General features: G+C 46.3%; 1 protein-coding gene across 1 annotated transcript in view; it reads left to right on the plus strand.

Moving 5' to 3' along the window:
• Window positions 1-27358, plus strand: part of ponzr2 (plac8 onzin related protein 2) — a gene marked incomplete at both ends in the record, with an annotated part of 68773 nt that extends 41415 nt beyond the window's left edge. Inside the window, one exon of the mRNA XM_079247961.1 lies at window positions 27236-27358. Coding sequence (XP_079104087.1) covers window positions 27236-27358 — 123 coding nt within the window. The remainder of the gene's footprint in view (window positions 1-27235) is intronic.
• Between the last annotated feature and the right edge of the window lie 527 nt (window positions 27359-27885).

Below are 27885 nucleotides of genomic sequence, written 5' to 3' on the forward strand. Positions count from 1 at the left end.
AACGTGTGGAGCTAACATGTCTGCGTGGTTAACAGTAACACAGTCACAACGTGTGGAGCTAACATGTCTGCGTGGTTAACAGTAACACAGTCACAACGTGTGGAGCTAACATGTCTGCGTGGTTAACAGTAACGCAGTCACAACGTGTGGAGCTAACATGTCTGCATGGTTAACAGTAACGCAGTCACAACGTGTGGAGCTAACATGTGTGCGTGGTTAACAGTAACACAGTCACAACGTGTGGAGCTATCATGTCTGCGTGGTTAACAGTAACGCAGTCACAACGTGTGGAGCTAACATGTCTGCGTGGTTAACAGTAACACAGTCACAACGTGTGGAGCTAACATGTCTGCGTGGTTAACAGTAACGCAGTCCCAACGTGTGGAGCTAACATGTCTGCGTGGTTAACAGTAACGCAGTCACAACGTGTGGAGCTATCATGTCTGCATGGTTAACAGTAACAGTCACAACGTGTGGAGCTATCATGTCTGCATGGTTAACAGTAACACAGTCACAACGTGTGGAGCTAACATGTCTGCATGGTTAACAGTAACACAGTCACAACGTGTGGAGCTAACATGTCCGCGTGGTTAACAGTAACACAGTCACAACGTGTGGAGCTAACATGTCTGCGTGGTTAACAGTAACACAGTCACAACGTGTGGAGCTAACATGTCTGCGTGGTTAACAGTAACACAGTCACAACGTGTGGAGCTATCATGTCTGCATGGTTAACAGTAACGCAGTCACAACGTGTGGAGCTAACATGTCTGCGTGGTTAACAGTAACGCAGTCACAACGTGTGGAGCTAACATGTCTGCGTGGTTAACAGTAACACAGTCACAACGTGTGGAGCTAACATGTCTGCATGGTTAACAGTAACACAGTCACAACGTGTGGAGCTATCATGTCTGCATGGTTAACAGTAACGCAGTCACAACGTGTGGAGCTAACATGTCTGCATGGTTAACAGTAACACAGTCACAACGTGTGGAGCTAACATGTCTGCGTGGTTAACAGTAACACAGTCACAACGTGTGGAGCTAACATGTCTGCGTGGTTAACAGTAACACAGTCACAACGTGTGGAGCTAACATGTCTGCGTGGTTAACAGTAACACAGTCACAACGTGTGGAGCTATCATGTCTGCATGGTTAACAGTAACACAGTCACAACGTGTGGAGCTATCATGTCTGCATGGTTAACAGTAACGCAGTCACAACGTGTGGAGCTATCATGTCTGCATGGTTAACAGTAACGCAGTCACAACGTGTGGAGCTAACATGTCTGCATGGTTAACAGTAACACAGTCACAACGTGTGGAGCTATCATGTCTGCATGGTTAACAGTAACACAGTCACAACGTGTGGAGCTATCATGTCTGCATGGTTAACAGTAACACAGTCACAACGTGTGGAGCTATCATGTCTGCATGGTTAACAGTAACACAGTCACAACGTGTGGAGATAACATGTCTGCATGGTTAAAAGTAACACAGTCACAACGTGTGGAGCTAACATGTCTGCATGGTTAACAGTAACACAGTCACAACGTGTGGAGGTAACATGTCTGCATGGTTAACAGTAACGCAGTCACAACGTGTGGAGCTAACATGTCTGCATGGTTAACAGTAACACAGTCACAACGTGTGGAGGTAACATGTCTGCATGGTTAACAGTAACACAGTCACAACGTGTGGAGCTATCATGTCTGCATGGTTAACAGTAACGCAGTCACAACGTGTGGAGCTATCATGTCTGCATGGTTAACAGTAACACAGTCACAACGTGTGGAGATAAGATGTCTGCATGGTTAACAGTAACACAGTCACAACGTGTGGAGCTAACATGTCTGCATGGTTAACAGTAACACAGTCACAACGTGTGGAGCTATCATGTCTGCGTGGTTAACAGTAACACAGTCACAACGTGTGGAGCTAACATGTCTGCATGGTTAACAGTAACGCAGTCACAACGTGTGGAGCTATCATGTCTGCGTGGTTAACAGTAACACAGTCACAACGTGTGGAGCTAACATGTCTGCATGGTTAACAGTAACGCAGTCAAAACGTGTGGAGCTAACATGTCTGCGTGGTTAACAGTAACACAGTCACAACGTGTGGAGCTATCATGTCTGCATGGTTAACAGTAACGCAGTCACAACGTGTGGAGCTAACATGTCTGCATGGTTAACAGTAACGCAGTCACAACGTGTGGAGCTAACATGTCTGCGTGGTTAACAGTAACACAGTCACAACGTGTGGAGCTATCATGTCTGCATGGTTAACAGTAACACAGTCACAACGTGTGGAGCTATCATGTCTGCGTGGTTAACAGTAACACAGTCACAACGTGTGGAGCTAACATGTCTGCGTGGTTAACAGTAACACAGTCACAACGTGTGGAGCTAACATGTCTGCATGGTTAACAGTAACGCAGTCAAAACGTGTGGAGCTAACATGTCTGCGTGGTTAACAGTAACACAGTCACAACGTGTGGAGCTATCATGTCTGCATGGTTAACAGTAACGCAGTCACAACGTGTGGAGCTAACATGTCTGCATGGTTAACAGTAACGCAGTCACAACGTGTGGAGCTAACATGTCTGCATGGTTAACAGTAACGCAGTCACAACGTGTGGAGCTAACATGTCTGCATGGTTAACAGTAACACAGTCACAACGTGTGGAGCTAACATGTCTGAGTGGTTAACAGTAACGCAGTCACAACGTGTGGAGCTAACATGTCTGCATGGTTAACAGTAACGCAGTCACAACGTGTGGAGCTAACATGTCTGCATGGTTAACAGTAACACAGTCACAACGTGTGGAGCTATCATGTCTGCGTGGTTAACAGTAATGCAGTCACAACGTGTGGAGCTAACATGTCTGCGTGGTTAACAGTAACGCAGTCCCAACGTGTGGAGCTAACATGTCTGCGTGGTTAACAGTAACGCAGTCCCAACGTGTGGAGCTAACATGTCTGCGTGGTTAACAGTAACGCAGTCACAACATGTGGAGCTATCATGTCTGCGTGGTTAACAGTAACACAGTCACAACGTGTGGAGCTATCATGTCTGCGTGGTTAACAGTAATGCAGTCACAACGTGTGGAGCTAACATGTCTGCGTGGTTAACAGTAACGCAGTCCCAACGTGTGGAGCTAACATGTCTGCGTGGTTAACAGTAACGCAGTCCCAACGTGTGGAGCTAACATGTCTGCATGGTTAACAGTAACGCAGTCACAACGTGTGGAGCTAACATGTCTGCATGGTTAACAGTAACGCAGTCACAACGTGTGGAGCTAACATGTCTGCATGGTTAACAGTAACGCAGTCACAACGTGTGGAGCTATCATGTCCGCGTGGTTAACAGTAACACAGTCACAACGTGTGGAGCTATCATATCTGCATGGTTAACAGTAACGCAGTCACAACGTGTGGAGCTATCATGTCCGCGTGGTTAACAGTAACGCAGTCACAATGTGTGGAGCAAACATGTCTGCGTGGTTAACAGTAACGCAGTCACAACGTGTGGAGCTAACATGTCTGCGTGGTTAACAGTAACGCAGTCACAACGTGTGGAGCTAACATGTCTGCATGGTTAACAGTAACGCAGTCACAACGTGTGGAGCTAACATGTCTGCGTGGTTAACAGTAACACAGTCACAATGTGTGGAGCTAACATGTCTGCGTGGTTAACAGTAACACAGTCACAACGTGTGGAGCTAACATGTCTGCGTGGTTAACAGTAACACAGTCACAACGTGTGGAGCTAACATGTCTGCGTGGTTAACAGTAACGCAGTCACAACGTGTGGAGCTAACATGTCTGCGTGGTTAACAGTAACACAGTCACAACGTGTGGAGCTAACATGTCTGCGTGGTTAACAGTAACGCAGTCACAACGTGTGGAGCTAACATGTCTGCGTGGTTAACAGTAACGCAGTCACAACGTGTGGAGCTAACATGTCTGCGTGGTTAACAGTAACGCAGTCACAACGTGTGGAACTAACATGTCTGCGTGGTTAACAGTAACACAGTCACAACGTGTGGAGCTAACATGTCTGCGTGGTTAACAGTAACAGTCACAACGTGTGGAGCTAACATGTCTGCATGGTTAACAGTAACGCAGTCACAACGTGTGGAGCTAACATGTCTGCGTGGTTAACAGTAACACAGTCACAACGTGTGGAGCTATCATGTCTGCATGGTTAACAGTAACGCAGTCACACCGTGTGGAGCTAACATGTCTGCGTGGTTAACAGTAACACAGTCACATTGTGTGGAGCTAACATGTCTGCATGGTTAACAGTAACACAGTCACAACGTGTGGAGCTAACATGTCTGCATGGTTAACAGTAACGCAGTCACAACGTCTGGAGCTAACATGTCTGCATGGTTAACAGTAACACAGTCACAACGTGTGGAGCTAACATGTCTGCATGGTTAACAGTAACGCAGTCACAACGTGTGGAGCTATCATGTCTGCATGGTTAACAGTAACGCAGTCACAACGTGTGGAGCTAACATGTCTGCGTGATTAACAGTAACGCAGTCACAACGTGTGGAGCTAACATGTCTGCATGGTTAACAGTAACGCAGTCACAACGTGTGGAGCTATCATGTCTGCATGGTTAACAGTAACGCAGTCACAACGTGTGGAGCTAACATGTCTGCGTGGTTAACAGTAACGCAGTCACAACGTGTGGAGCTAACATGTCTGCGTGGTTAACAGTAACGCAGTCACAACGTGTGGAGCTAACATGTCTGCATGGTTAACAGTAACACAGTCACAACGTGTGGAGCTAACATGTCTGCATGGTTAACAGTAACGCAGTCACAACGTGTGGAGCTATCATGTCTGCATGGTTAACAGTAACGCAGTCACGTGTGGAGCTATCATGTCTGCATGGTTAACAGTAACGCAGTCACAACGTGTGGAGCTAACATGTCTGCGTGGTTAACAGTAACGCAGTCACAACGTGTGGAGCTAACATGTCTGCATGGTTAACAGTAACACAGTCACAACGTGTGGAGCTATCATGTCTGCATGGTTAACAGTAACAGTCACAACGTGTGGAGCTATCATGTCTGCGTGGTTAACAGTAACACAGTCACAACGTGTGGAGCAAACATGTCTGCGTGGTTAACAGTAACACAGTCACAACGTGTGGAGCTAACATGTCTGCATGGTTAACAGTAACACAGTCACAACGTGTGGAGCTAACATGTCTGCGTGGTTAACAGTAACACAGTCACAACGTGTGGAGCTATCATGTCTGCATGGTTAACAGTAACACAGTCACAACGTGTGGAGCTAACATGTCTGCATGGTTAACAGTAACGCAGTCACAACGTGTGGAGCTATCATGTCTGCGTGGTTAACAGTAACGGAGTCACAACGTGTGGAGCTAACATGTCTGCATGGTTAACAATAACACAGTCACAACGTGTGGAGCTAACATGTCTGCATGGTTAACAGTAACACAGTCACAACGTGTGGAGCTAACATGTCTGCGTGGTTAACAGTAACGGAGTCACAACGTGTGGAGCTAACATGTCTGCATGGTTAACAGTAACGCAGTCATAACGTGTGGAGCTAACATGTCTGCATGGTTAACAGTAACACAGTCACAACGTGTGGAGCTAACATGTCTGCATGGTTAACAGTAACAGTCACAACATGTGGAGCTAACATGTCTGCATGGTTAACAGTAACGCAGTCACAACGTGTGGAGCTAACATGTCTGCGTGGTTAACAGTAACACAGTCACAACGTGTGGAGCTAACATGTCTGCATGGTTAACAGTAACGCAGTCATAACGTGTGGAGCTAACATGTCTGCATGGTTAACAGTAACACAGTCACAACGTGTGGAGCTAACATGTCTGCATGGTTAACAGTAACAGTCACAACATGTGGAGCTAACATGTCTGCATGGTTAACAGTAACGCAGTCACAACGTGTGGAGCTAACATGTCTGCGTGGTTAACAGTAACACAGTCACAACGTGTGGAGCTATCATGTCTGCGTGGTTAACAGTAACACAGTCACAACGTGTGGAGATAACATGTCTGCGTGGTTAACAGTAACGCAGTCACAACGTGTGGAGCTAACATGTCTGCGTGGTTAACAGTAACGCAGTCACAACGTGTGGAGCTAACATGTCTGCGTGGTTAACAGTAACACAGTCACAACGTGTGGAGCTAACATGTCTGCGTGGTTAAAAGTAACACAGTCACAACGTGTGGAGCTAACATGTCTGCGTGGTTAACAGTAACACAGTCACAACGTGTGGAGCTATCATGTCTGCATGGTTAACAAAAACACAGTCACAACGTGTGGAGCTAACATGTCTGCGTGGTTAACAGTAACACAGTCACAACGTGTGGAGCTATCATGTCTGCGTGGTTAACAGTAACACAGTCACAACGTGTGGAGCTAACATGTCTGCGTGGTTAACAGTAACACAGTCACAACGTGTGGAGCTATCATGTCTGCATGGTTAACAGTAACACAGTCACAACGTGTGGAGCTAACATGTCTGCATGGTTAACAGTAACGCAGTCACAACGTGTGGAGCTAACATGTCTGCATGGTTAACAGTAACACAGTCACAACGTGTGGAGCTAACATGTCTGCATGGTTAACAGTAACGCAGTCACAACGTGTGGAGCTAACATGTCTGCATGGTTAACAGTAACACAGTCACAACGTGTGGAGCTATCATGTCTGCGTGGTTAACAGTAACACAGTCACAACGTGTGGAGCTAACATGTCTGCATGGTTAACAGTAACACAGTCACAACGTGTGGAGCTATCATGTCTGCATGGTTAACAGTAACACAGTTACAACGTGTGGAGCTATCATGTCTGCATGGTTAACAGTAACGCAGTCACAACGTGTGGAGCTAACATGTCTGCATGGTTAACAGTAACGCAGTCACAACGTGTGGAGCTAACATGTCTGCATGGTTAACAGTAACGCAGTCACAACGTGTGGAGCTAACATGTCTGCATGTTTAACAATAATGCAGTCACAACGTGTGGAGCTAACATGTCTGCGTGGTTAACAGTAACACAGTCACAACGTGTGGAGCTAACATGTCTGAGTGGTTAACAGTAACACAGTCACAACGTGTGGAGCTAACATGTCTGCGTGGTTAACAGTAACGCAGTCACAACGTGTGGAGCTAACATGTCTGCATGGTTAACAGTAACAAAGTCACAACGTGTGGAGCTAACATGTCTGCATGGTTAACAGTAACACAGTCACAACGTGTGGAGCTATCATGTCTGCATGGTTAACAGTAACACAGTCACAACGTGTGGAGCTAACATGTCTGCGTGGTTAACAGTAACAGTCACAACGTGTGGAGATAACATGTCTGCGTGGTTAACAGTAACACAGTCACAACGTGTGGAGCTAACATGTCTGAGTGGTTAACAGTAACACAGTCACAACGTGTGGAGCTAACATGTCTGCGTGGTTAACAGTAACGCAGTCACAACGTGTGGAGCTAACATGTCTGCATGGTTAACAGTAACACAGTCACAACGTGTGGAGCTAACATGTCTGCATGGTTAACAGTAACACAGTCACAACGTGTGGAGCTAACATGTCTGCATGGTTAACAGTAACACAGTCACAACGTGTGGAGCTAACATGTCTGCGTGGTTAACAGTAACAGTCACAACGTGTGGAGCTAACATGTCTGCATGGTTAACAGTAACGCAGTCACAACGTGTGGAGCTAACATGTCTGCGTGGTTAACAGTAACACAGTCACAACGTGTGGAGCTATCATGTCTGCATGGTTAACAGTAACACAGTCACAACGTGTGGAGCTAACATGTCTGCATGGTTAACAGTAACGCAGTCACAACGTCTGGAGCTAACATGTCTGCATGGTTAACAGTAACACAGTCACAACGTGTGGAGCTAACATGTCTGCATGGTTAACAGTAACGCAGTCACAACGTGTGGAGCTATCATGTCTGCATGGTTAACAGTAACGCAGTCACAACGTGTGGAGCTAACATGTCTGCATGGTTAACAGTAACGCAGTCATAACGTGTGGAGCTAACATGTCTGCATGGTTAACAGTAACACAGTCACAACGTGTGGAGCTAACATGTCTGCATGGTTAACAGTAACAGTCACAACATGTGGAGCTAACATGTCTGCATGGTTAACAGTAACGCAGTCACAACGTGTGGAGCTAACATGTCTGCGTGGTTAACAGTAACACAGTCACAACGTGTGGAGCTATCATGTCTGCGTGGTTAACAGTAACACAGTCACAACGTGTGGAGATAACATGTCTGCGTGGTTAACAGTAACGCAGTCACAACGTGTGGAGCTAACATGTCTGCGTGGTTAACAGTAACGCAGTCACAACGTGTGGAGCTAACATGTCTGCGTGGTTAACAGTAACACAGTCACAACGTGTGGAGCTAACATGTCTGCGTGGTTAAAAGTAACACAGTCACAACGTGTGGAGCTAACATGTCTGCGTGGTTAACAGTAACACAGTCACAACGTGTGGAGCTATCATGTCTGCATGGTTAACAAAAACACAGTCACAACGTGTGGAGCTAACATGTCTGCGTGGTTAACAGTAACACAGTCACAACGTGTGGAGCTATCATGTCTGCGTGGTTAACAGTAACACAGTCACAACGTGTGGAGCTAACATGTCTGCGTGGTTAACAGTAACACAGTCACAACGTGTGGAGCTATCATGTCTGCGTGGTTAACAGTAACACAGTCACAACGTGTGGAGCTATCATGTCTGCGTGGTTAACAGTAACACAGTCACAACGTGTGGCGCTATCATGTCTGCATGGTTAACAGTAACACAGTCACAACGTGTGGAGCTAACATGTCTGCATGGTTAACAGTAACGCAGTCACAACGTGTGGAGCTAACATGTCTGCATGGTTAACAGTAACACAGTCACAACGTGTGGAGCTAACATGTCTGCATGGTTAACAGTAACGCAGTCACAACGTGTGGAGCTAACATGTCTGCATGGTTAACAGTAACGCAGTCACATCGTGTGGAGCTAACATGTCTGCATGGTTAACAGTAACACAGTCACAACGTGTGGAGCTAACATGTCTGCATGGTTAACAGTAACACAGTCACAACGTGTGGAGCTATCATGTCTGCATGGTTAACAGTAACACAGTTACAACGTGTGGAGCTAACATGTCTGCATGGTTAACAGTAACGCAGTCACAACGTGTGGAGCTAACATGTCTGCATGGTTAACAGTAACGCAGTCACAACGTGTGGAGCTAACATGTCTGCATGGTTAACAGTAATGCAGTCACAACGTGTGGAGCTAACATGTCTGCATGTTTAACAATAATGCAGTCACAACGTGTGGAGCTAACATGTCTGCGTGGTTAACAGTAACACAGTCACAACGTGTGGAGCTAACATGTCTGAGTGGTTAACAGTAACACAGTCACAACGTGTGGAGCTAACATGTCTGCGTGGTTAACAGTAACGCAGTCACAACGTGTGGAGCTAACATGTCTGCATGGTTAACAGTAACACAGTCACAACGTGTGGAGCTAACATGTCTGCATGGTTAACAGTAACACAGTCACAACGTGTGGAGCTATCATGTCTGCATGGTTAACAGTAACACAGTCACAACGTGTGGAGCTAACATGTCTGAGTGGTTAACAGTAACACAGTCACAACGTGTGGAGCTAACATGTCTGCGTGGTTAACAGTAACGCAGTCACAACGTGTGGAGCTAACATGTCTGGGTGGTTAACAGTAACGCAGTCACAACGTGTGGAGCTATCATGTCTGCATGGTTAACAGTAACGCAGTCACAACGTGTGGAGCTATCATGTCTGCATGGTTAACAGTAACACAGTCACAACGTGTGGAGCTAACATGTCTGCGTGGTTAACAGTAACGCAGTCACAACGTGTGGAGCTAACATGTCTGCATGGTTAACAGTAACGCAGTCACAATGTGTGGAGCTAACATGTCTGCATGGTTAACAGTAACGCAGTCACATCGTGTGGAGCTATCATGTCTGCATGGTTAACAGTAACGCAGTCACAACGTGTGGAGCTAACATGTCTGCGTGGTTAACAGTAACACAGTCACAACGTGTGGAGCTAACATGTCTGCATGGTTAACAGTAACGCAGTCACACCGTGTGGAGCTATCATGTCTGCATGGTTAACAGTAACACAGTCACAACGTGTGGAGCTATCATGTCTGCATGGTTAACAGTAACACAGTCACAACGTGTGGAGCTAACATGTCTGCATGGTTAACAGTAACACAGTCACAACGTGTGGAGCTAACATGTCTGCGTGGTTAACAGTAACACAGTCACAACGTGTGGAGCTAACATGTCTGCATGGTTAACAGTAACGCAGTCACAACGTGTGGAGCTAACATGTCTGCATGGTTAACAGTAACACAGTCACAACGTGTGGAGCTATCATGTCTGCATGGTTAACAGTAACGCAGTCACAACGTGTGGAGCTATCATGTCTGCATGGTTAACAGTAATGCAGTCACAACGTGTGGAGCTAACATGTCTGCATGGTTAACAGTAACACAGTCACAACGTGTGGAGCTAACATGTCTGCATGGTTAACAGTAACACAGTCACAACGTGTGGAGCTATCATGTCTGCATGGTTAACAGTAACACAGTCACAACGTGTGGAGCTAACATGTCTGCGTGGTTAACAGTAACACAGTCACAACGTGTGGAGCTAACATGTCTGCATGGTTAACAGTAACACAGTCACAACGTGTGGAGCTATCATGTCTGCATGGTTAACAGTAACAGTCACAACGTGTGGAGCTAACATGTCTGCATGGTTAACAGTAACACAGTCACAACGTGTGGAGCTAACATGTCTGCGTGGTTAACAGTAACGCAGTCACAACGTGTGGAGCTAACATGTCTGCGTGGTTAACAGTAACACAGTCACAACGTGTGGAGCTAACATGTCTGCATGGTTAACAGTAACACAGTCACAACGTGTGGAGCTAACATGTCTGCGTGGTTAACAGTAACGCAGTCACAGCGTGTGGAGCTAACATGTCGGCGTGGTTAACAGTAACGCAGTCACAACGTGTGGAGCTATCATGTCTGCATGGTTAACAGTAACGCAGTCACAACGTGTGGAGCTATCATGTCTGCATGGTTGACAGTAACACAGTCACAACGTGTGGAGCTAACATGTCTGCATGGTTAACAGTAACACAGTCACAACGTGTGGAGCTAACATGTCTGCATGGTTAACAGTAACACAGTCACAACGTGTGGAGCTATCATGTCTGCATGGTTAACAGTAACAGTCACAACGTGTGGAGCTAACATGTCTGCATGGTTAACAGTAACACAGTCACAACGTGTGGAGCTAACATGTCCGCGTGGTTAACAGTAACGCAGTCACAACGTGTGGAGCTAACATGTCTGCGTGGTTAACAGTAACACAGTCACAACGTGTGGAGCTAACATGTCTGCGTGGTTAACAGTAACACAGTCACAACGTGTGGAGCTAACATGTCTGCATGGTTAACAGTAACGCAGTCACACCGTGTGGAGCTATCATGTCTGCATGGTTAACAGTAACACAGTCACAACGTGTGGAGCTATCATGTCTGCATGGTTAACAGTAACACAGTCACAACGTGTGGAGCTAACATGTCTGCATGGGTAACAGTAACACAGTCACAACGTGTGGAGCTAACATGTCTGCGTGGTTAACAGTAACACAGTCCCAACGTGTGGAGCTAACATGTCTGCATGGTTAACAGTAACGCAGTCACAACGTGTGGAGCTAACATGTCTGCATGGTTAACAGTAACGCAGTCACAACGTGTGGAGCTATCATGTCTGCATGGTTAACAGTAACGCAGTCACAACGTGTGGAGCTATCATGTCTGCATGGTTAACAGTAATGCAGTCACAACGTGTGGAGCTAACATGTCTGCATGGTTAACAGTAACACAGTCACAACGTGTGGAGCTATCATGTCTGCATGGTTAACAGTAACACAGTCACAACGTGTGGAGCTAACATGTCTGCGTGGTTAACAGTAACACAGTCACAACGTGTGGAGCTAACATGTCTGCATGGTTAACAGTAACACAGTCACAACGTGTGGAGCTATCATGTCTGCGTGGTTAACAGTAACGCAGTCACAACGTGTGGAGCTAACATGTCGGCGTGGTTAACAGTAACGCAGTCACAACGTGTGGAGCTATCATGTCTGCATGGTTAACAGTAACGCAGTCACAACGTGTGGAGCTAACATGTCTGCATGGTTAACAGTAACACAGTCACAACGTGTGGAGCTATCATGTCTGCATGGTTAACAGTAACAGTCACAGCGTGTGGAGCTAACATGTCCGCGTGGTTAACAGTAACGCAGTCACAGCGTGTGGAGCTAACATGTCTGCGTGGTTAACAGTAACGCAGTCACAACGTGTGGAGCTAACATGTCCGCGTGGTTAACAGTAACGCAGTCACAGCGTGTGGAGCTAACATGTCTGCGTGGTTAACAGTAACGCAGTCACAACGTGTGGAGCTATCATGTCTGCATGGTTAACAGTAACGCAGTCACAACGTGTGGAGCTATCATGTCTGCATGGTTGACAGTAACACAGTCACAACGTGTGGAGCTAACATGTCTGCATGGTTAACAGTAACACAGTCACAACGTGTGGAGCTAACATGTCTGCATGGTTAACAGTAACACAGTCACAACGTGTGGAGCTATCATGTCTGCATGGTTAACAGTAACAGTCACAACGTGTGGAGCTAACATGTCTGCATGGTTAACAGTAACACAGTCACAACGTGTGGAGCTAACATGTCCGCGTGGTTAACAGTAACGCAGTCACAACGTGTGGAGCTAACATGTCTGCGTGGTTAACAGTAACACAGTCACAACGTGTGGAGCTAACATGTCTGCGTGGTTAACAGTAACACAGTCACAACGTGTGGAGCTAACATGTCTGCATGTTTAACAGTAACACAGTCACAACGTGTGGAGCTAACATGTCTGCGTGGTTAACAGTAACACAGTCACAACGTTTGGAGCTAACATGTCTGCGTGGTTAACAGTAACACAGTCACAACGTGTGGAGCTAACATGTCTGCGTGGTTAACAGTAACACAGTCACAACGTGTGGAGCTATCATGTCTGCGTGGTTAACAGTAACACAGTCACAACGTGTGGAGCTATCATGTCTGCGTGGTTAACAGTAACACAGTCACAACGTGTGGAGCTAACATGTCTGCGTGGTTAACAGTAACACAGTCACAACGTGTGGAGCTATCATGTCTGCGTGGTTAACAGTAACACAGTCACAACGTGTGGAGCTATCATGTCTGCGTGGTTAACAGTAACACAGTCACAACGTGTGGAGCTATCATGTCTGCATGGTTAACAGTAACACAGTCACAACGTGTGGAGATAACATGTCTGCATGGTTAACAGTAACACAGTCACAACGTGTGGAGCTAACATGTCTGCATGGTTAACAGTAACACAGTCACAACGTGTGGAGCTAACATGTCTGCGTGGTTAACAGTAACACAGTCACAACGTGTGGAGCTATCATGTCTGCATGGTTAACAGTAACACAGTCACAACGTGTGGAGCTATCATGTCTGCATGGTTAACAGTAACAGTCACAACGTGTGGAGCTAACATGTCTGCATGGTTAACAGTAACACAGTCACAACGTGTAGAGCTATCATGTCTGCATGGTTAACAGTAACACAGTCACAACGTGTGGAGCTAACATGTCTGCGTGGTTAACAGTAACACAGTCACAACGTGTGGAGCTAACATGTCTGCATGGTTAACAGTAACGCAGTCACAACGTGTGGAGCTAACATGTCTGCTTGGTTAACAGTAACGCAGTCACAACGTGTGGAGCTAACATGTCTGCGTGGTTAACAGTAACACAGTCACAACGTGTGGAGCTAACATGTCTGCGTGGTTAACAGTAACGCAGTCACAACGTGTGGAGCTAACATGTCCGCGTGGTTAACAGTAACACAGTCACAACGTGTGGAGCTAACATGTCTGCGTGGTTAACAGTAACACAGTCACAACGTGTGGAGCTATCATGTCTGCGTGGTTAACAGTAACACAGTCACAACGTGTGGAGCTATCATGTCTGCGTGGTTAACAGTAACACAGTCACAACGTGTGGAGCTAACATGTCTGCGTGGTTAACAGTAACGCAGTCACAACGTGTGGAGCTAACATGTCCGCGTGGTTAACAGTAACACAGTCACAACGTGTGGAGCTAACATGTCTGCGTGGTTAACAGTAACACAGTCACAACGTGTGGAGCTATCATGTCTGCGTGGTTAACAGTAACACAGTCACAACGTGTGGAGCTATCATGTCTGCGTGGTCAACAGTAACGCAGTCACAACGTGTGGAGCTATCATGTCTGCATGATCAACAGTAACGCAGTCACAACGTGTGGAGCTAACATGTCCGCGTGGTTAACAGTAACACAGTCACAACGTGTGGAGCTAACATGTCTGCGTGGTTAACAGTAACACAGTCACAACGTGTGGAGCTAACATGTCTGCGTGGTTAACAGTAACACAGTCACAACGTGTGGAGCTATCATGTCTGCATGATCAACAGTAACGCAGTCACAACGTGTGGAGCTAACATGTCCGCGTGGTTAACAGTAACACAGTCACAACGTGTGGAGCTATCATGTCTGCGTGGTTAACAGTAACACAGTCACAACGTGTGGAGCTATCATGTCTGCGTGGTTAACAGTAACACAGTAACAACGTGTGGAGCTAACATGTCTGCGTGGTTAACAGTAACACAGTCACAACGTGTGGAGCTATCATGTCTGCGTGGTTAACAGTAACACAGTCACAACGTGTGGAGCTATCATGTCTGCATGGTTAACAGTAACGCAGTCACAACGTGTGGAGCTAACATGTCTGCGTGGTTAACAGTAACGCAGTCACAACGTGGGGAGCTAACATGTCTGCGTGGTTAACAGTAACACAGTCACAACGTGTGGAGCTAACATGTCTGCATGGTTAACAGTAACGCAGTCACAACGTGTGGAGCTAACATGTCTGCATGGTTAACAGTAACGCAGTCACAACGTGTGGAGCTAACATGTCTGCATGGTTAACAGTAATGCATGGTTAACAGTAACGCAGTCACAACGTGTGGAGCTATCATGTCTGCATGGTTAACAGTAACGCAGTCACAACGTGTGGAGCTAACATGTCTGCGTGGTTAACAGTAACACAGTCACAACGTGTGGAGCTATCATGTCTGCGTGGTTAACAGTAACACAGTCACAACGTGTGGAGCTAACATGTCTGCATGGTTAACAAAAACACAGTCACAACGTGTGGAGCTATCATGTCCGCGTGGTTAACAGTAACGCAGTCACAACGTGTGGAGCTAACATGTCTGCGTGGTTAACAGTAACGCAGTCACAACGTGTGGAGCTATCATGTCCGCATGGTTAACAGTAATGCATGGTTAACAGTAACGCAGTCACAACGTGTGGAGCTATCATGTCTGCATGGTTAACAGTAACGCAGTCACAACGTGTGGAGCTAACATGTCTGCGTGGTTAACAGTAACACAGTCACAACGTGTGGAGCTATCATGTCTGCGTGGTTAACAGTAACGCAGTCACAACGTGTGGAGCTAACATGTCTGCATGGTTAACAAAAACACAGTCACAACGTGTGGAGCTAACATGTCTGCGTGGTTAACAGTAACACAGTCACAACGTGTGGAGCTAACATGTCTGCATGGTTAACAGTAACACAGTCACAACGTGTGGAGCTAACATGTCTGCGTGGTTAACAGTAACACAGTCACAACGTGTGGAGCTAACATGTCTGCGTGGTTAACAGTAACACAGTCACAACGTGTGGAGCTAACATGTCTGCGTGGTTAACAGTAACACAGTCACAACGTGTGGAGCTAACATGTCTGCATGGTTAACAGTAACGCAGTCACAACGTGTGGAGCTATCATGTCTGCATGGTTAACAGTAACACAGTCACAACGTGTGGAGCTATCATGTCTGCATGGTTAACAGTAACACAGTCACAACGTGTGGAGCTATCATGTCTGCATGGTTAACAGTAACACAGTCACAACGTGTGGAGCTAACATGTCTGCATGGTTAACAGTAACACAGTCACAACGTGTGGAGCTATCATGTCTGCGTGGTTAACAGTAACACAGTCACAACGTGTGGAGCTATCATGTCTGCGTGGTTAACAGTAACGCAGTCACAGCGTGTGGAGCTAACATGTCCGCGTGGTTAACAGTAACGCAGTCACAACGTGTGGAGCTATCATGTCTGCATGGTTAACAGTAACGCAGTCACAACGTGTGGAGCTAACATGTCTGCATGGTTAACAGTAACACAGTCACAACGTGTGGAGCTATCATGTCTGCATGGTTAACAGTAACACAGTCACAACGTGTGGAGCTATCATGTCTGCATGGTTAACAGTAACAGTCACAGCGTGTGGAGCTAACATGTCCGCGTGGTTAACAGTAACGCAGTCACAGCGTGTGGAGCTAACATGTCTGCGTGGTTAACAGTAACGCAGTCACAACGTGTGGAGCTAACATGTCCGCGTGGTTAACAGTAACGCAGTCACAGCGTGTGGAGCTAACATGTCCGCGTGGTTAACAGTAACACAGTCACAACGTGTGGAGCTATCATGTCTGCATGGTTAACAGTAACGCAGTCACAACGTGTGGAGCTATCATGTCTGCATGGTTGACAGTAACACAGTCACAACGTGTGGAGCTAACATGTCTGCATGGTTAACAGTAACACAGTCACAACGTGTGGAGCTATCATGTCTGCATGGTTAACAGTAACAGTCACAACGTGTGGAGCTAACATGTCTGCATGGTTAACAGTAACACAGTCACAACGTGTGGAGCTAACATGTCTGCGTGGTTAACAGTAACACAGTCACAACGTGTGGAGCTAACATGTCCGCGTGGTTAACAGTAACGCAGTCACAACGTGTGGAGCTAACATGTCTGCGTGGTTAACAGTAACACAGTCACAACGTGTGGAGCTAACATGTCTGCGTGGTTAACAGTAACACAGTCACAACGTGTGGAGCTAACATGTCTGCATGTTTAACAGTAACACAGTCACAACGTGTGGAGCTAACATGTCTGCGTGGTTAACAGTAACACAGTCACAACGTGTGGAGCTAACATGTCTGCGTGGTTAACAGTAACACAGTCACAACGTGTGGAGCTAACATGTCTGCGTGGTTAACAGTAACACAGTCACAACGTGTGGAGCTATCATGTCTGCGTGGTTAACAGTAACACAGTCACAACGTGTGGAGCTATCATGTCTGCGTGGTTAACAGTAACACAGTCACAACGTGTGGAGCTATCATGTCTGCGTGGTTAACAGTAACACAGTCACAACGTGTGGAGCTAACATGTCTGCATGGTTAACAGTAACACAGTCACAACGTGTGGAGCTAACATGTCTGCATGGTTAACAGTAACGCAGTCACATCGTGTGGAGCTATCATGTCTGCATGGTTAACAGTAACACAGTCACAACGTGTGGAGCTATCATGTCTGCGTGGTTAACAGTAACACAGTCACAACGTGTGGAGCTATCATGTCTGCATGGTTAACAGTAACGCAGTCACAACGTGTGGAGCTAACATGTCTGCATGGTTAACAGTAACACAGTCACAACGTGTGGAGCTAACATGTCTGCATGGTTAACAGTAACACAGTCACAACGTGTGGAGCTAACATGTCTGCGTGGTTAACAGTAACACAGTCACAACGTGTGGAGCTAACATGTCTGCGTGGTTAACAGTAACACAGTCACAACGTGTGGAGCTATCATGTCTGCATGGTTAACAGTAACACAGTCACAACGTGTGGAGCTATCATGTCTGCATGGTTAACAGTAACAGTCACAACGTGTGGAGCTATCATGTCTGCATGGTTAACAGTAACACAGTCACAACGTGTGGAGCTATCATGTCTGCATGGTTAACAGTAACACAGTCACAACGTGTGGAGCTAACATGTCTGCATGGTTAACAGTAACACAGTCACAACGTGTGGAGCTAACATGTCTGCATGGTTAACAGTAACGCAGTCACAACGTGTGGAGCTAACATGTCTGCTTGGTTAACAGTAACGCAGTCACAACGTGTGGAGCTAACATGTCTGCGTGGTTAACAGTAACACAGTCACAACGTGTGGAGCTAACATGTCTGCGTGGTTAACAGTAACGCAGTCACAACGTGTGGAGCTAACATGTCTGCATGGTTAACAGTAACACAGTCACAACGTGTGGAGCTAACATGTCTGCGTGGTTAACAGTAACACAGTCACAACGTGTGGAGCTATCATGTCTGCGTGGTTAACAGTAACACAGTCACAACGTGTGGAGCTATCATGTCTGCGTGGTTAACAGTAACACAGTCACAACGTGTGGAGCTATCATGTCTGCATGGTCAACAGTAACGCAGTCACAACGTGTGGAGCTAACATGTCCGCGTGGTTAACAGTAACGCAGTCACAACGTGTGGAGCTAACATGTCTGCGTGGTTAACAGTAACACAGTCACAACGTGTGGAGCTAACATGTCTGCGTGGTTAACAGTAACGCAGTCACAACGTGTGGAGCTATCATGTCTGCATGGTTAACAGTAACGCAGTCACAACGTGTGGAGCTAACATGTCTGCGTGGTTAACAGTAACACAGTCACAACGTGTGGAGCTATCATGTCTGCATGGTTAACAGTAACGCAGTCACAACGTGTGGAGCTAACATGTCTGCATGGTTAACAAAAACACAGTCACAACGTGTGGAGCTATCATGTCCGCGTGGTTAACAGTAACGCAGTCACAACGTGTGGAGCTAACATGTCTGCGTGGTTAACAGTAACGCAGTCACAACGTGTGGAGCTAACATGTCTGCATGGTTAACAGTAACACAGTCACAACGTGTGGAGCCAACATGTCTGCATGGTTAACAGTAACGCAGTCACAACGTGTGGAGCTAACATGTCTGCATGGTTAACAGTAACACAGTCACAACGTGTGGAGCTAACATGTCTGCGTGGTTAACAGTAACACAGTCATAACGTGTGGAGCTAACATGTCTGCATGGTTAACAGTAACACAGTCACAACGTGTGGAGCTAACATGTCTGCATGGTTAACAGTAACACAGTCACAACGTGTGGAGCTAACATGTCTGCGTGGTTAACAGTAACACAGTCACAACGTGTGGAGCTAACATGTCTGCGTGGTTAACAGTAACACAGTCACAACGTGTGGAGCTAACATGTCTGCATGGTTAACAGTAACACAGTCACAACGTGTGGAGCTATCATGTCTGCATGGTTAACAGTAACGCAGTCACAACGTGTGGAGCTATCATGTCTGCGTGGTTAACAGTAACGCAGTCACAACGTGTGGAGCTAACATGTCTGCGTGGTTAACAGTAACGCAGTCACAACGTGTGGAGCTATCATGTCTGCGTGGTTAACAGTAACGCAGTCACAACGTGTGGAGCTAACATGTCTGCATGGTTAACAGTAACGCAGTCACAACGTGTGGAGCTAACATGTCTGCATGGTTAACAGTAACGCAGTCACAACGTGTGGAGCTAACATGTCTGCATGGTTAACAGTAACACAGTCACAACGTGTGGAGCTATCATGTCTGCATGGTTAACAGTAACGCAGTCACAACGTGTGGAGCTAACATGTCTGCATGGTTAACAAAAACACAGTCACAACGTGTGGAGCTATCATGTCTGCATGGTTAACAGTAACACAGTCACAACGTGTGGAGCTATCATGTCTGCGTGGTTAACAGTAACACAGTCACAACGTGTGGAGCTATCATGTCTGCATGGTTAACAGTAACGCAGTCACAACGTGTGGAGCTAACATGTCTGCGTGGTTAACAGTAACACAGTCACAACGTGTGGAGCTATCATGTCTGCATGGTTAACAGTAACGCAGTCACAACGTGTGGAGCTATCATGTCTGCGTGGTTAACAGTAACGCAGTCACAACGTGTGGAGCTAACATGTCTGCGTGGTTAACAGTAACGCAGTCACAACGTGTGGAGCTAACATATCTGCGTGGTTAACAGTAACACAGTCACAACGTGTGGAGCTATCATGTCCGCGTGGTTAACAGTAACACAGTCACAACGTGTGGAGCTATCATGTCTGCGTGGTTAACAGTAACGCAGTCACAACGTGTGGAGCTAACATGTCTGCATGGTTAACAAAAACACAGTCACAACGTGTGGAGCTAACATGTCTGCATGGTTAACAGTAACACAGTCACAACGTGTGGAGCCAACATGTCTGCATGGTTAACAGTAACGCAGTCACAACGTGTGGAGCTAACATGTCTGCATGGTTAACAGTAACACAGTCACAACGTGTGGAGCTAACATGTCTGCATGGTTAACAGTAACACAGTCACAACGTGTGGAGCTAACATGTCTGCGTGGTTAACAGTAACACAGTCATAACGTGTGGAGCTAACATGTCTGCATGGTTAACAGTAACACAGTCACAACGTGTGGAGCTAACATGTCTGCATGGTTAACAGTAACGCAGTCACAACGTGTGGAGCTAACATGTCTGCATGGTTAACAGTAACGCAGTCACAACGTGTGGAGCTATCATGTCTGCGTGGTTAACAGTAACGCAGTCACAACGTGTGGAGCTAACATGTCTGCGTGGTTAACAGTAACACAGTCACAACGTGTGGAGCTAACATGTCTGCATGGTTAACAGTAACACAGTCACAACGTGTGGAGCTAACATGTCTGCATGGTTAACAGTAACACAGTCACAACGTGTGGAGCTATCATGTCTGCATGGTTAACAGTAACGCAGTCACAACGTGTGGAGCTATCATGTCTGCGTGGTTAACAGTAACGCAGTCACAACGTGTGGAGCTATCATGTCTGCGTGGTTAACAGTAACACAGTCACAACGTGTGGAGCTAAAATGTCTGCGTGGTTAACAGTAACGCAGTCACAACGTGTGGAGCTAACATGTCTGCGTGGTTAACAGTAACGCAGTCACAACGTGTGGAGCTAACATGTCTGCGTGGTTAACAGTAACACAGTCACAACGTGTGGAGCTATCATGTCTGCGTGGTTAACAGTAACGCAGTCACAACGTGTGGAGCTAACATGTCTGCGTGGTTAACAGTAACGCAGTCACAACGTGTGGAGCTATCATGTCTGCGTGGTTAACAGTAACACAGTCACAACGTGTGGAGCTAACATGTCTGCGTGGTTAACAGTAACGCAGTCACAACGTGTGGAGCTATCATGTCTGCGTGGTTAACAGTAACACAGTCACAACGTGTGGAGCTAACATGTCTGCGTGGTTAACAGTAACGCAGTCCCAACGTGTGGAGCTAACATGTCTGCGTGGTTAACAGTAACACAGTCACAACGTGTGGAGCTATCATGTCTGCGTGGTTAACAGTAACACAGTCACAACGTGTGGAGCTAACATGTCTGCATGGTTAACAGTAACACAGTCACAACGTGTGGAGCTAACATGTCTGCGTGGTTAACAGTAACACAGTCACAACGTGTGGAGCTAACATGTCTGCGTGGTTAACAGTAACACAGTCACAACGTGTGGAGCTAACATGTCTGCATGGTTAACAGTAACACAGTCACAACGTGTGGAGCTAACATGTCTGCGTGGTTAACAGTAACACAGTCACAACGTGTGGAGCTAACATGTCTGCATGGTTAACAGTAACACAGTCACAACGTGTGGAGCTAACATGTCTGCGTGGTTAACAGTAACACAGTCACAACGTGTGGAGCTAACATGTCTGCGTGGTTAACAGTAACGCAGTCACAACGTGTGGAGCTAACATGTCTGCATGGTTAACAGTAACGCAGTCACAACGTGTGGAGCTAACATGTCTGCGTGGTTAACAGTAACGCAGTCACAACGTGTGGAGCTAACATGTCTGCGTGGTTAACAGTAACACAGTCACAACGTGTGGAGCTAACATGTCTGCGTGGTTAACAGTAACGCAGTCACAACGTGTGGAGCTAACATGTCTGCGTGGTTAACAGTAACACAGTCACAACGTGTGGAGCTAACATGTCTGCATGGTTAACAGTAACACAGTCACAACGTGTGGAGCTAACATGTCTGCATGGTTAACAGTAACGCAGTCACAACGTGTGGAGCTATCATGTCTGCATGGTTAACAGTAACGCAGTCACAACGTGTGGAGCTATCATGTCTGCATGGTTAACAGTAACGCAGTCACAACGTGTGGAGCTATCATGTCCGCGTGGTTAACAGTAACAGTCACAACGTGTGGAGCTATCATGTCCGCGTGGTTAACAGTAACAGTCACAACGTGTGGAGCTATCATGTCTGCATGGTTAACAGTAACGCAGTCACAACGTGTGGAGCTAACATGTCTGCATGGTTAACAGTAACACAGTCACAACGTGTGGAGCTAACATGTCTGCATGGTTAACAGTAACGCAGTCACAACGTGTGGAGCTATCATGTCTGCGTGGTTAACAGTAACGCAGTCACAACGTGTGGAGCTAACATGTCTGCGTGGTTAACAGTAACACAGTCACAACGTGTGGAGCTAACATGTCTGCATGGTTAACAGTAACGCAGTCACAACGTGTGGAGCTATCATGTCTGCGTGGTTAACAGTAACGCAGTCACAACGTGTGGAGCTAACATGTCTGCGTGGTTAACAGTAACACAGTCACAACGTGTGGAGCTAACATGTCTGCATGGTTAACAGTAACACAGTCACAACGTGTGGAGCTAACATGTCTGCATGGTTAACAGTAACGCAGTCACAACGTGTGGAGCTATCATGTCTGCGTGGTTAACAGTAACGCAGTCACAACGTGTGGAGCTAACATGTCTGCGTGGTTAATAGTAACGCAGTCACAACGTGTGGAGCTAACATGTCTGTGTGGTTAACAGTAACACAGTCACAACGTGTGGAGCTAACATGTCTGCGTGGTTAACAGTAACACAGTCACAACGTGTGGAGCTATCATGTCTGCGTGGTTAACAGTAACAGTCACAACGTGTGGAGCTATCATGTCTGCGTGGTTAACAGTAACACAGTCACAACGTGTGGAGCTAACATGTCTGCGTGGTTAACAGTAACACAGTCACAACGTGTGGAGCTAACATGTCTGCATGGTTAACAGTAACGCAGTCACAACGTGTGGAGCTATCATGTCTGCGTGGTTAATAGTAACACAGTCACAACGTGTGGAGCTAACATGTCTGCATGGTTAACAGTAACGCAGTCACAACGTGTGGAGCTAACATGTCTGCGTGGTTAATAGTAACGCAGTCACAACGTGTGGAGCTATCATGTCTGCGTGGTTAACAGTAACACAGTCACAACGTGTGGAGCTAACATGTCTGCGTGGTTAACAGTAACGCAGTCACAACGTGTGGAGCTAACATGTCTGCGTGGTTAACAGTAACGCAGTCACAACGTGTGGAGCTATCATGTCTGCGTGGTTAACAGTAACGCAGTCACAACGTGTGGAGCTAACATGTCTGCGTGGTTAACAGTAACGCAGTCACAACGTGTGGAGCTAACATGTCTGCGTGGTTAACAGTAACGCAGTCACAACGTGTGGAGCTATCATGTCTGCGTGGTTAACAGTAACACAGTCACAACGTGTGGAGCTAACATGTCTGCGTGGTTAACAGTAACGCAGTCACAACGTGTGGAGCTAACATGTCTGCGTGGTTAACAGTAACACAGTCACAGCGTGTGGAGCTAACATGTCTGCATGGTTAACAGTAACGCAGTCACAACGTGTGGAGCTATCATGTCTGCATGGTTAACAGTAACACAGTCCAAACGTGTGGAGCTAACATGTCTGCATGGTTAACAGTAACGCAGTCACAACGTGTGGAGCTAACATGTCTGCATGGTTAACAGTAACGCAGTCACAACGTGTGGAGCTAACATGTCTGCATGGTTAAAAGTAACACAGTCACAACGTGTGGAGCTAACATGTCTGCATGTTTAATAGTAACGCAGTCACAACGTGTGGAGCTAACATGTCTGCATGGTTAACAGTAACGCAGTCACAACGTGTGGAGCTAACATGTCTGCGTGGTTAACAGTAACACAGTCACAACGTGTGGAGCTATCATGTCTGCATGGTTAACAGTAACACAGTCCAAACGTGTGGAGCTAACATGTCTGCATGGTTAACAGTAACACAGTCACAACGTGTGGAGCTAACATGTCTGCATGGTTAATAGTAACGTAGTCACAACGTGTGGAGCTAACATGTCTGCATGGTTAACAGTAACGCAGTCACAACGTGTGGAGCTAACATGTCTGCGTCGTTAACAGTAACACAGTCACAACGTGTGGAGCTATCATGTCTGCATGGTTAACAGTCACAACGTGTGGAGCTAACATGTCTGCATGGTTAACAGTAACACAGTCCAAACGTGTGGAGCTATCATGTCTGCATGGTTAACAGTAACGCAGTCACAACGTGTGGAGCTAACATGTCTGCATGGTTAACAGTAACGCAGTCACAACGTGTGGAGCTAACATGTCTGCGTGGTTAACAGTAACACAGTCACAACGTGTGGAGCTATCATGTCTGCGTGGTTAACAGTAACACAGTCACAACGTGTGGAGCTAACATGTCTGCATGGTTAACAGTAACGCAGTCACAACGTGTGGAGCCAACATGTCTGCATGGTTAACAGTAACACAGTCACAACGTGTGGAGCTATCATGTCTGCATGGTTAACAGTAACACAGTCACAACGTGTGGAGCTATCATGTCTGCATGGTTAACAGTAACACAGTCCAAACGTGTGGAGCTAACATGTCTGCATGGTTAACAGTAACGCAGTCACAACGTGTGGAGCTAACATGTCTGCATGGTTAATAGTAACGTAGTCACAACGTGTGGAGCTAACATGTCTGCATGGTTAACAGTAACGCAGTCACAACGTGTGGAGCTAACATGTCTGCGTGGTTAACAGTAACACAGTCACAACGTGTGGAGCTAACATGTCTGCATGGTTAACAGTAACACAGTCACAACGTGTGGAGCTAACATGTCTGCATGGTTAACAGTAACACAGTCACAACGTGTGGAGCTAACATGTCTGCGTGGTTAACAGTAACACAGTCACAACGTGTGGAGCTAACATGTCTGCATGGTTAACAGTAACACAGTCACAACGTGTGGAGCTAACATGTCTGCATGGTTAACAGTAACGCAGTCACAACGTGTGGAGCTAACATGTCTGCATGGTTAACAGTAACACAGTCACATCGTGTGGAGCTAACATGTCTGCATGGTTAACAGTAACACAGTCACAACGTGTGGAGCTATCATGTCTGCATGGTTAACAGTAACGCAGTCACAACGTGTGGAGCTAACATGTCTACATGGTTAACAGTAACACAGTCACAACGTGTGGAGCTAACATGTCTGCATGGTTAACAGTAACGCAGTCACAACGTGTGGAGCTATCATGTCTGCGTGGTTAACAGTAACGCAGTCACAACGTGTGGAGCTAACATGTCTGCATGGTTAACAGTAACACAGTCACAACGTGTGGAGCTAACGTGTCTGCGTGGTTAACAGTAACGCAGTCACAACGTGTGGAGCTAACATGTCTGCGTGGTTAACAGTAACGCAGTCACAACGTGTGGAGCTATCATGTCTGCGTGGTTAACAGTAACACAGTCACAACGTGTGGAGCTATCATGTCTGCGTGGTTAACAGTAACGCAGTCACAACGTGTGGAGCTAACATGTCTGCATGGTTAACAGTAACACAGTCACAACGTGTGGAGCTAACATGTCTGCGTGGTTAACAGTAACACAGTCACAACGTGTGGAGCTAACATGTCTGCATGGTTAACAGTAACACAGTCACAACGTGTGGAGCTATCATGTCTGCGTGGTTAACAGTAACGCAGTCACAACGTGTGGAGCTAACATGTCTGCATGGTTAACAGTAACACAGTCACAACGTGTGGAGCTAACATGTCTGCGTGGTTAACAGTAACACAGTCACAACGTGTGGAGCTAACATGTCTGCGTGGTTAACAGTAACACAGTCACAACGTGTGGAGCTAACATGTCTGCATGGTTAACAGTAACGCAGTCACAACGTGTGGAGCTATCATGTCTGCGTGGTTAACAGTAACGCAGTCACAACGTGTGGAGCTAACATGTCTGCGTGGTTAACAGTAACGCAGTCACAACGTGTGGAGCTATCATGTCTGCATGGTTAACAGTAACGCAGTCACAACGTGTGGAGCTAACATGTCTGCGTGGTTAACAGTAACGCAGTCACAACGTGTGGAGCTAACATGTCTGCGTGGTTAACAGTAACGCAGTCACAACGTGTGGAGCCAACATGTCTGCATGGTTAACAGTAACGCAGTCACAACGTGTGGAGCCAACATGTCTGCATGGTTAACAGTAACGCAGTCACAACGTGTGGAGCTAACATGTCTGCATGGTTAACAGTAACACAGTCACAACGTGTGGAGCTAACATGTCTGCGTGGTTAACAGTAACGCAGTCACAACGTGTGGAGCTAACATGTCTGCATGGTTAACAGTAACGCAGTCACAACGTGTGGAGCTAACATGTCTGCGTGGTTAACAGTAACGCAGTCACAACGTGTGGAGCTAACATGTCTGCATGGTTAACAGTAACGCAGTCACAACGTGTGGAGCTATCATGTCTGCGTGGTTAACAGTAACACAGTCACAACGTGTGGAGCTATCATGTCTGCGTGGTTAACAGTAACACAGTCACAACGTGTGGAGCTAACATGTCTGCATGGTTAACAGTAACGCAGTCACAACGTGTGGAGCTATCATGTCTGCATGGTTAACAGTAACACAGTCACAACGTGTGGAGCTAACATGTCTGCATGGTTAACAGTAACGCAGTCACAACGTGTGGAGCTAACATGTCTGCATGGTTAACAGTAACACAGTCACAACGTGTGGAGCTATCATGTCTGCGTGGTTAACAGTAACGCAGTCACAACGTGTGGAGCTAACATGTCTGCGTGGTTAACAGTAACGCAGTCACAACGTGTGGAGCTAACATGTCTGTGTTTGCTTTGCAGGGAAGCATGTGTATTGACTGTCTGTGTGCAAGCTGCTGCACATCCTGCACCTGGTGTCAGATGTCGAGAGAGATAAAGAAGAGAAAGCTTCCCATTGTTATGGTTAGTGCCAAGAACACATGACCTGGACGTCTTCAGCAGGACCCCCACATAATTCAGCCAGCCATGATGGAACTTCCAGACCGGAGACGTTTCATACTGCTGAATGGTTATTCTGTTGTCTTTGAAGGAAATCTTTAAATGAGGCTTATTCTCTTTTTAAACATGTTTATGACTTAAAATCTGATTTTTGTTTGGGAACTTTCTTTTCACCATTACACAGTAACTTAGTACTGGTTTATAATGGTATACACACATATATAGTGACTATCATACGAAGATCATAATAAATCATTTGTCTTTCATGAAGTAATGATTTGTTGTCAATAAAATAATTTATAAATAATCTAAAGAGGGTTTTCCATTTCATTCTAAACCACTTTATTCCAGCTATACTGGTCTATTCTACATTCGTTCAGTTTATAACTGGGTTCATTGAGCAAAGCAAACCAGTGGATTTGGTCAAATCCTCTCACTGGTTTGGCAAGAAGACAGGAGCACCTGCATCAGGACAAGAACCAGGAAGGTAAACCTCCATCAGGAGCAGAACC

Source organism: Telmatherina bonti (genome assembly GCF_933228915.1).
Source record: "Telmatherina bonti genome assembly, chromosome: 10".
Classification (NCBI taxonomy): domain Eukaryota; kingdom Metazoa; phylum Chordata; class Actinopteri; order Atheriniformes; family Telmatherinidae; genus Telmatherina; species Telmatherina bonti.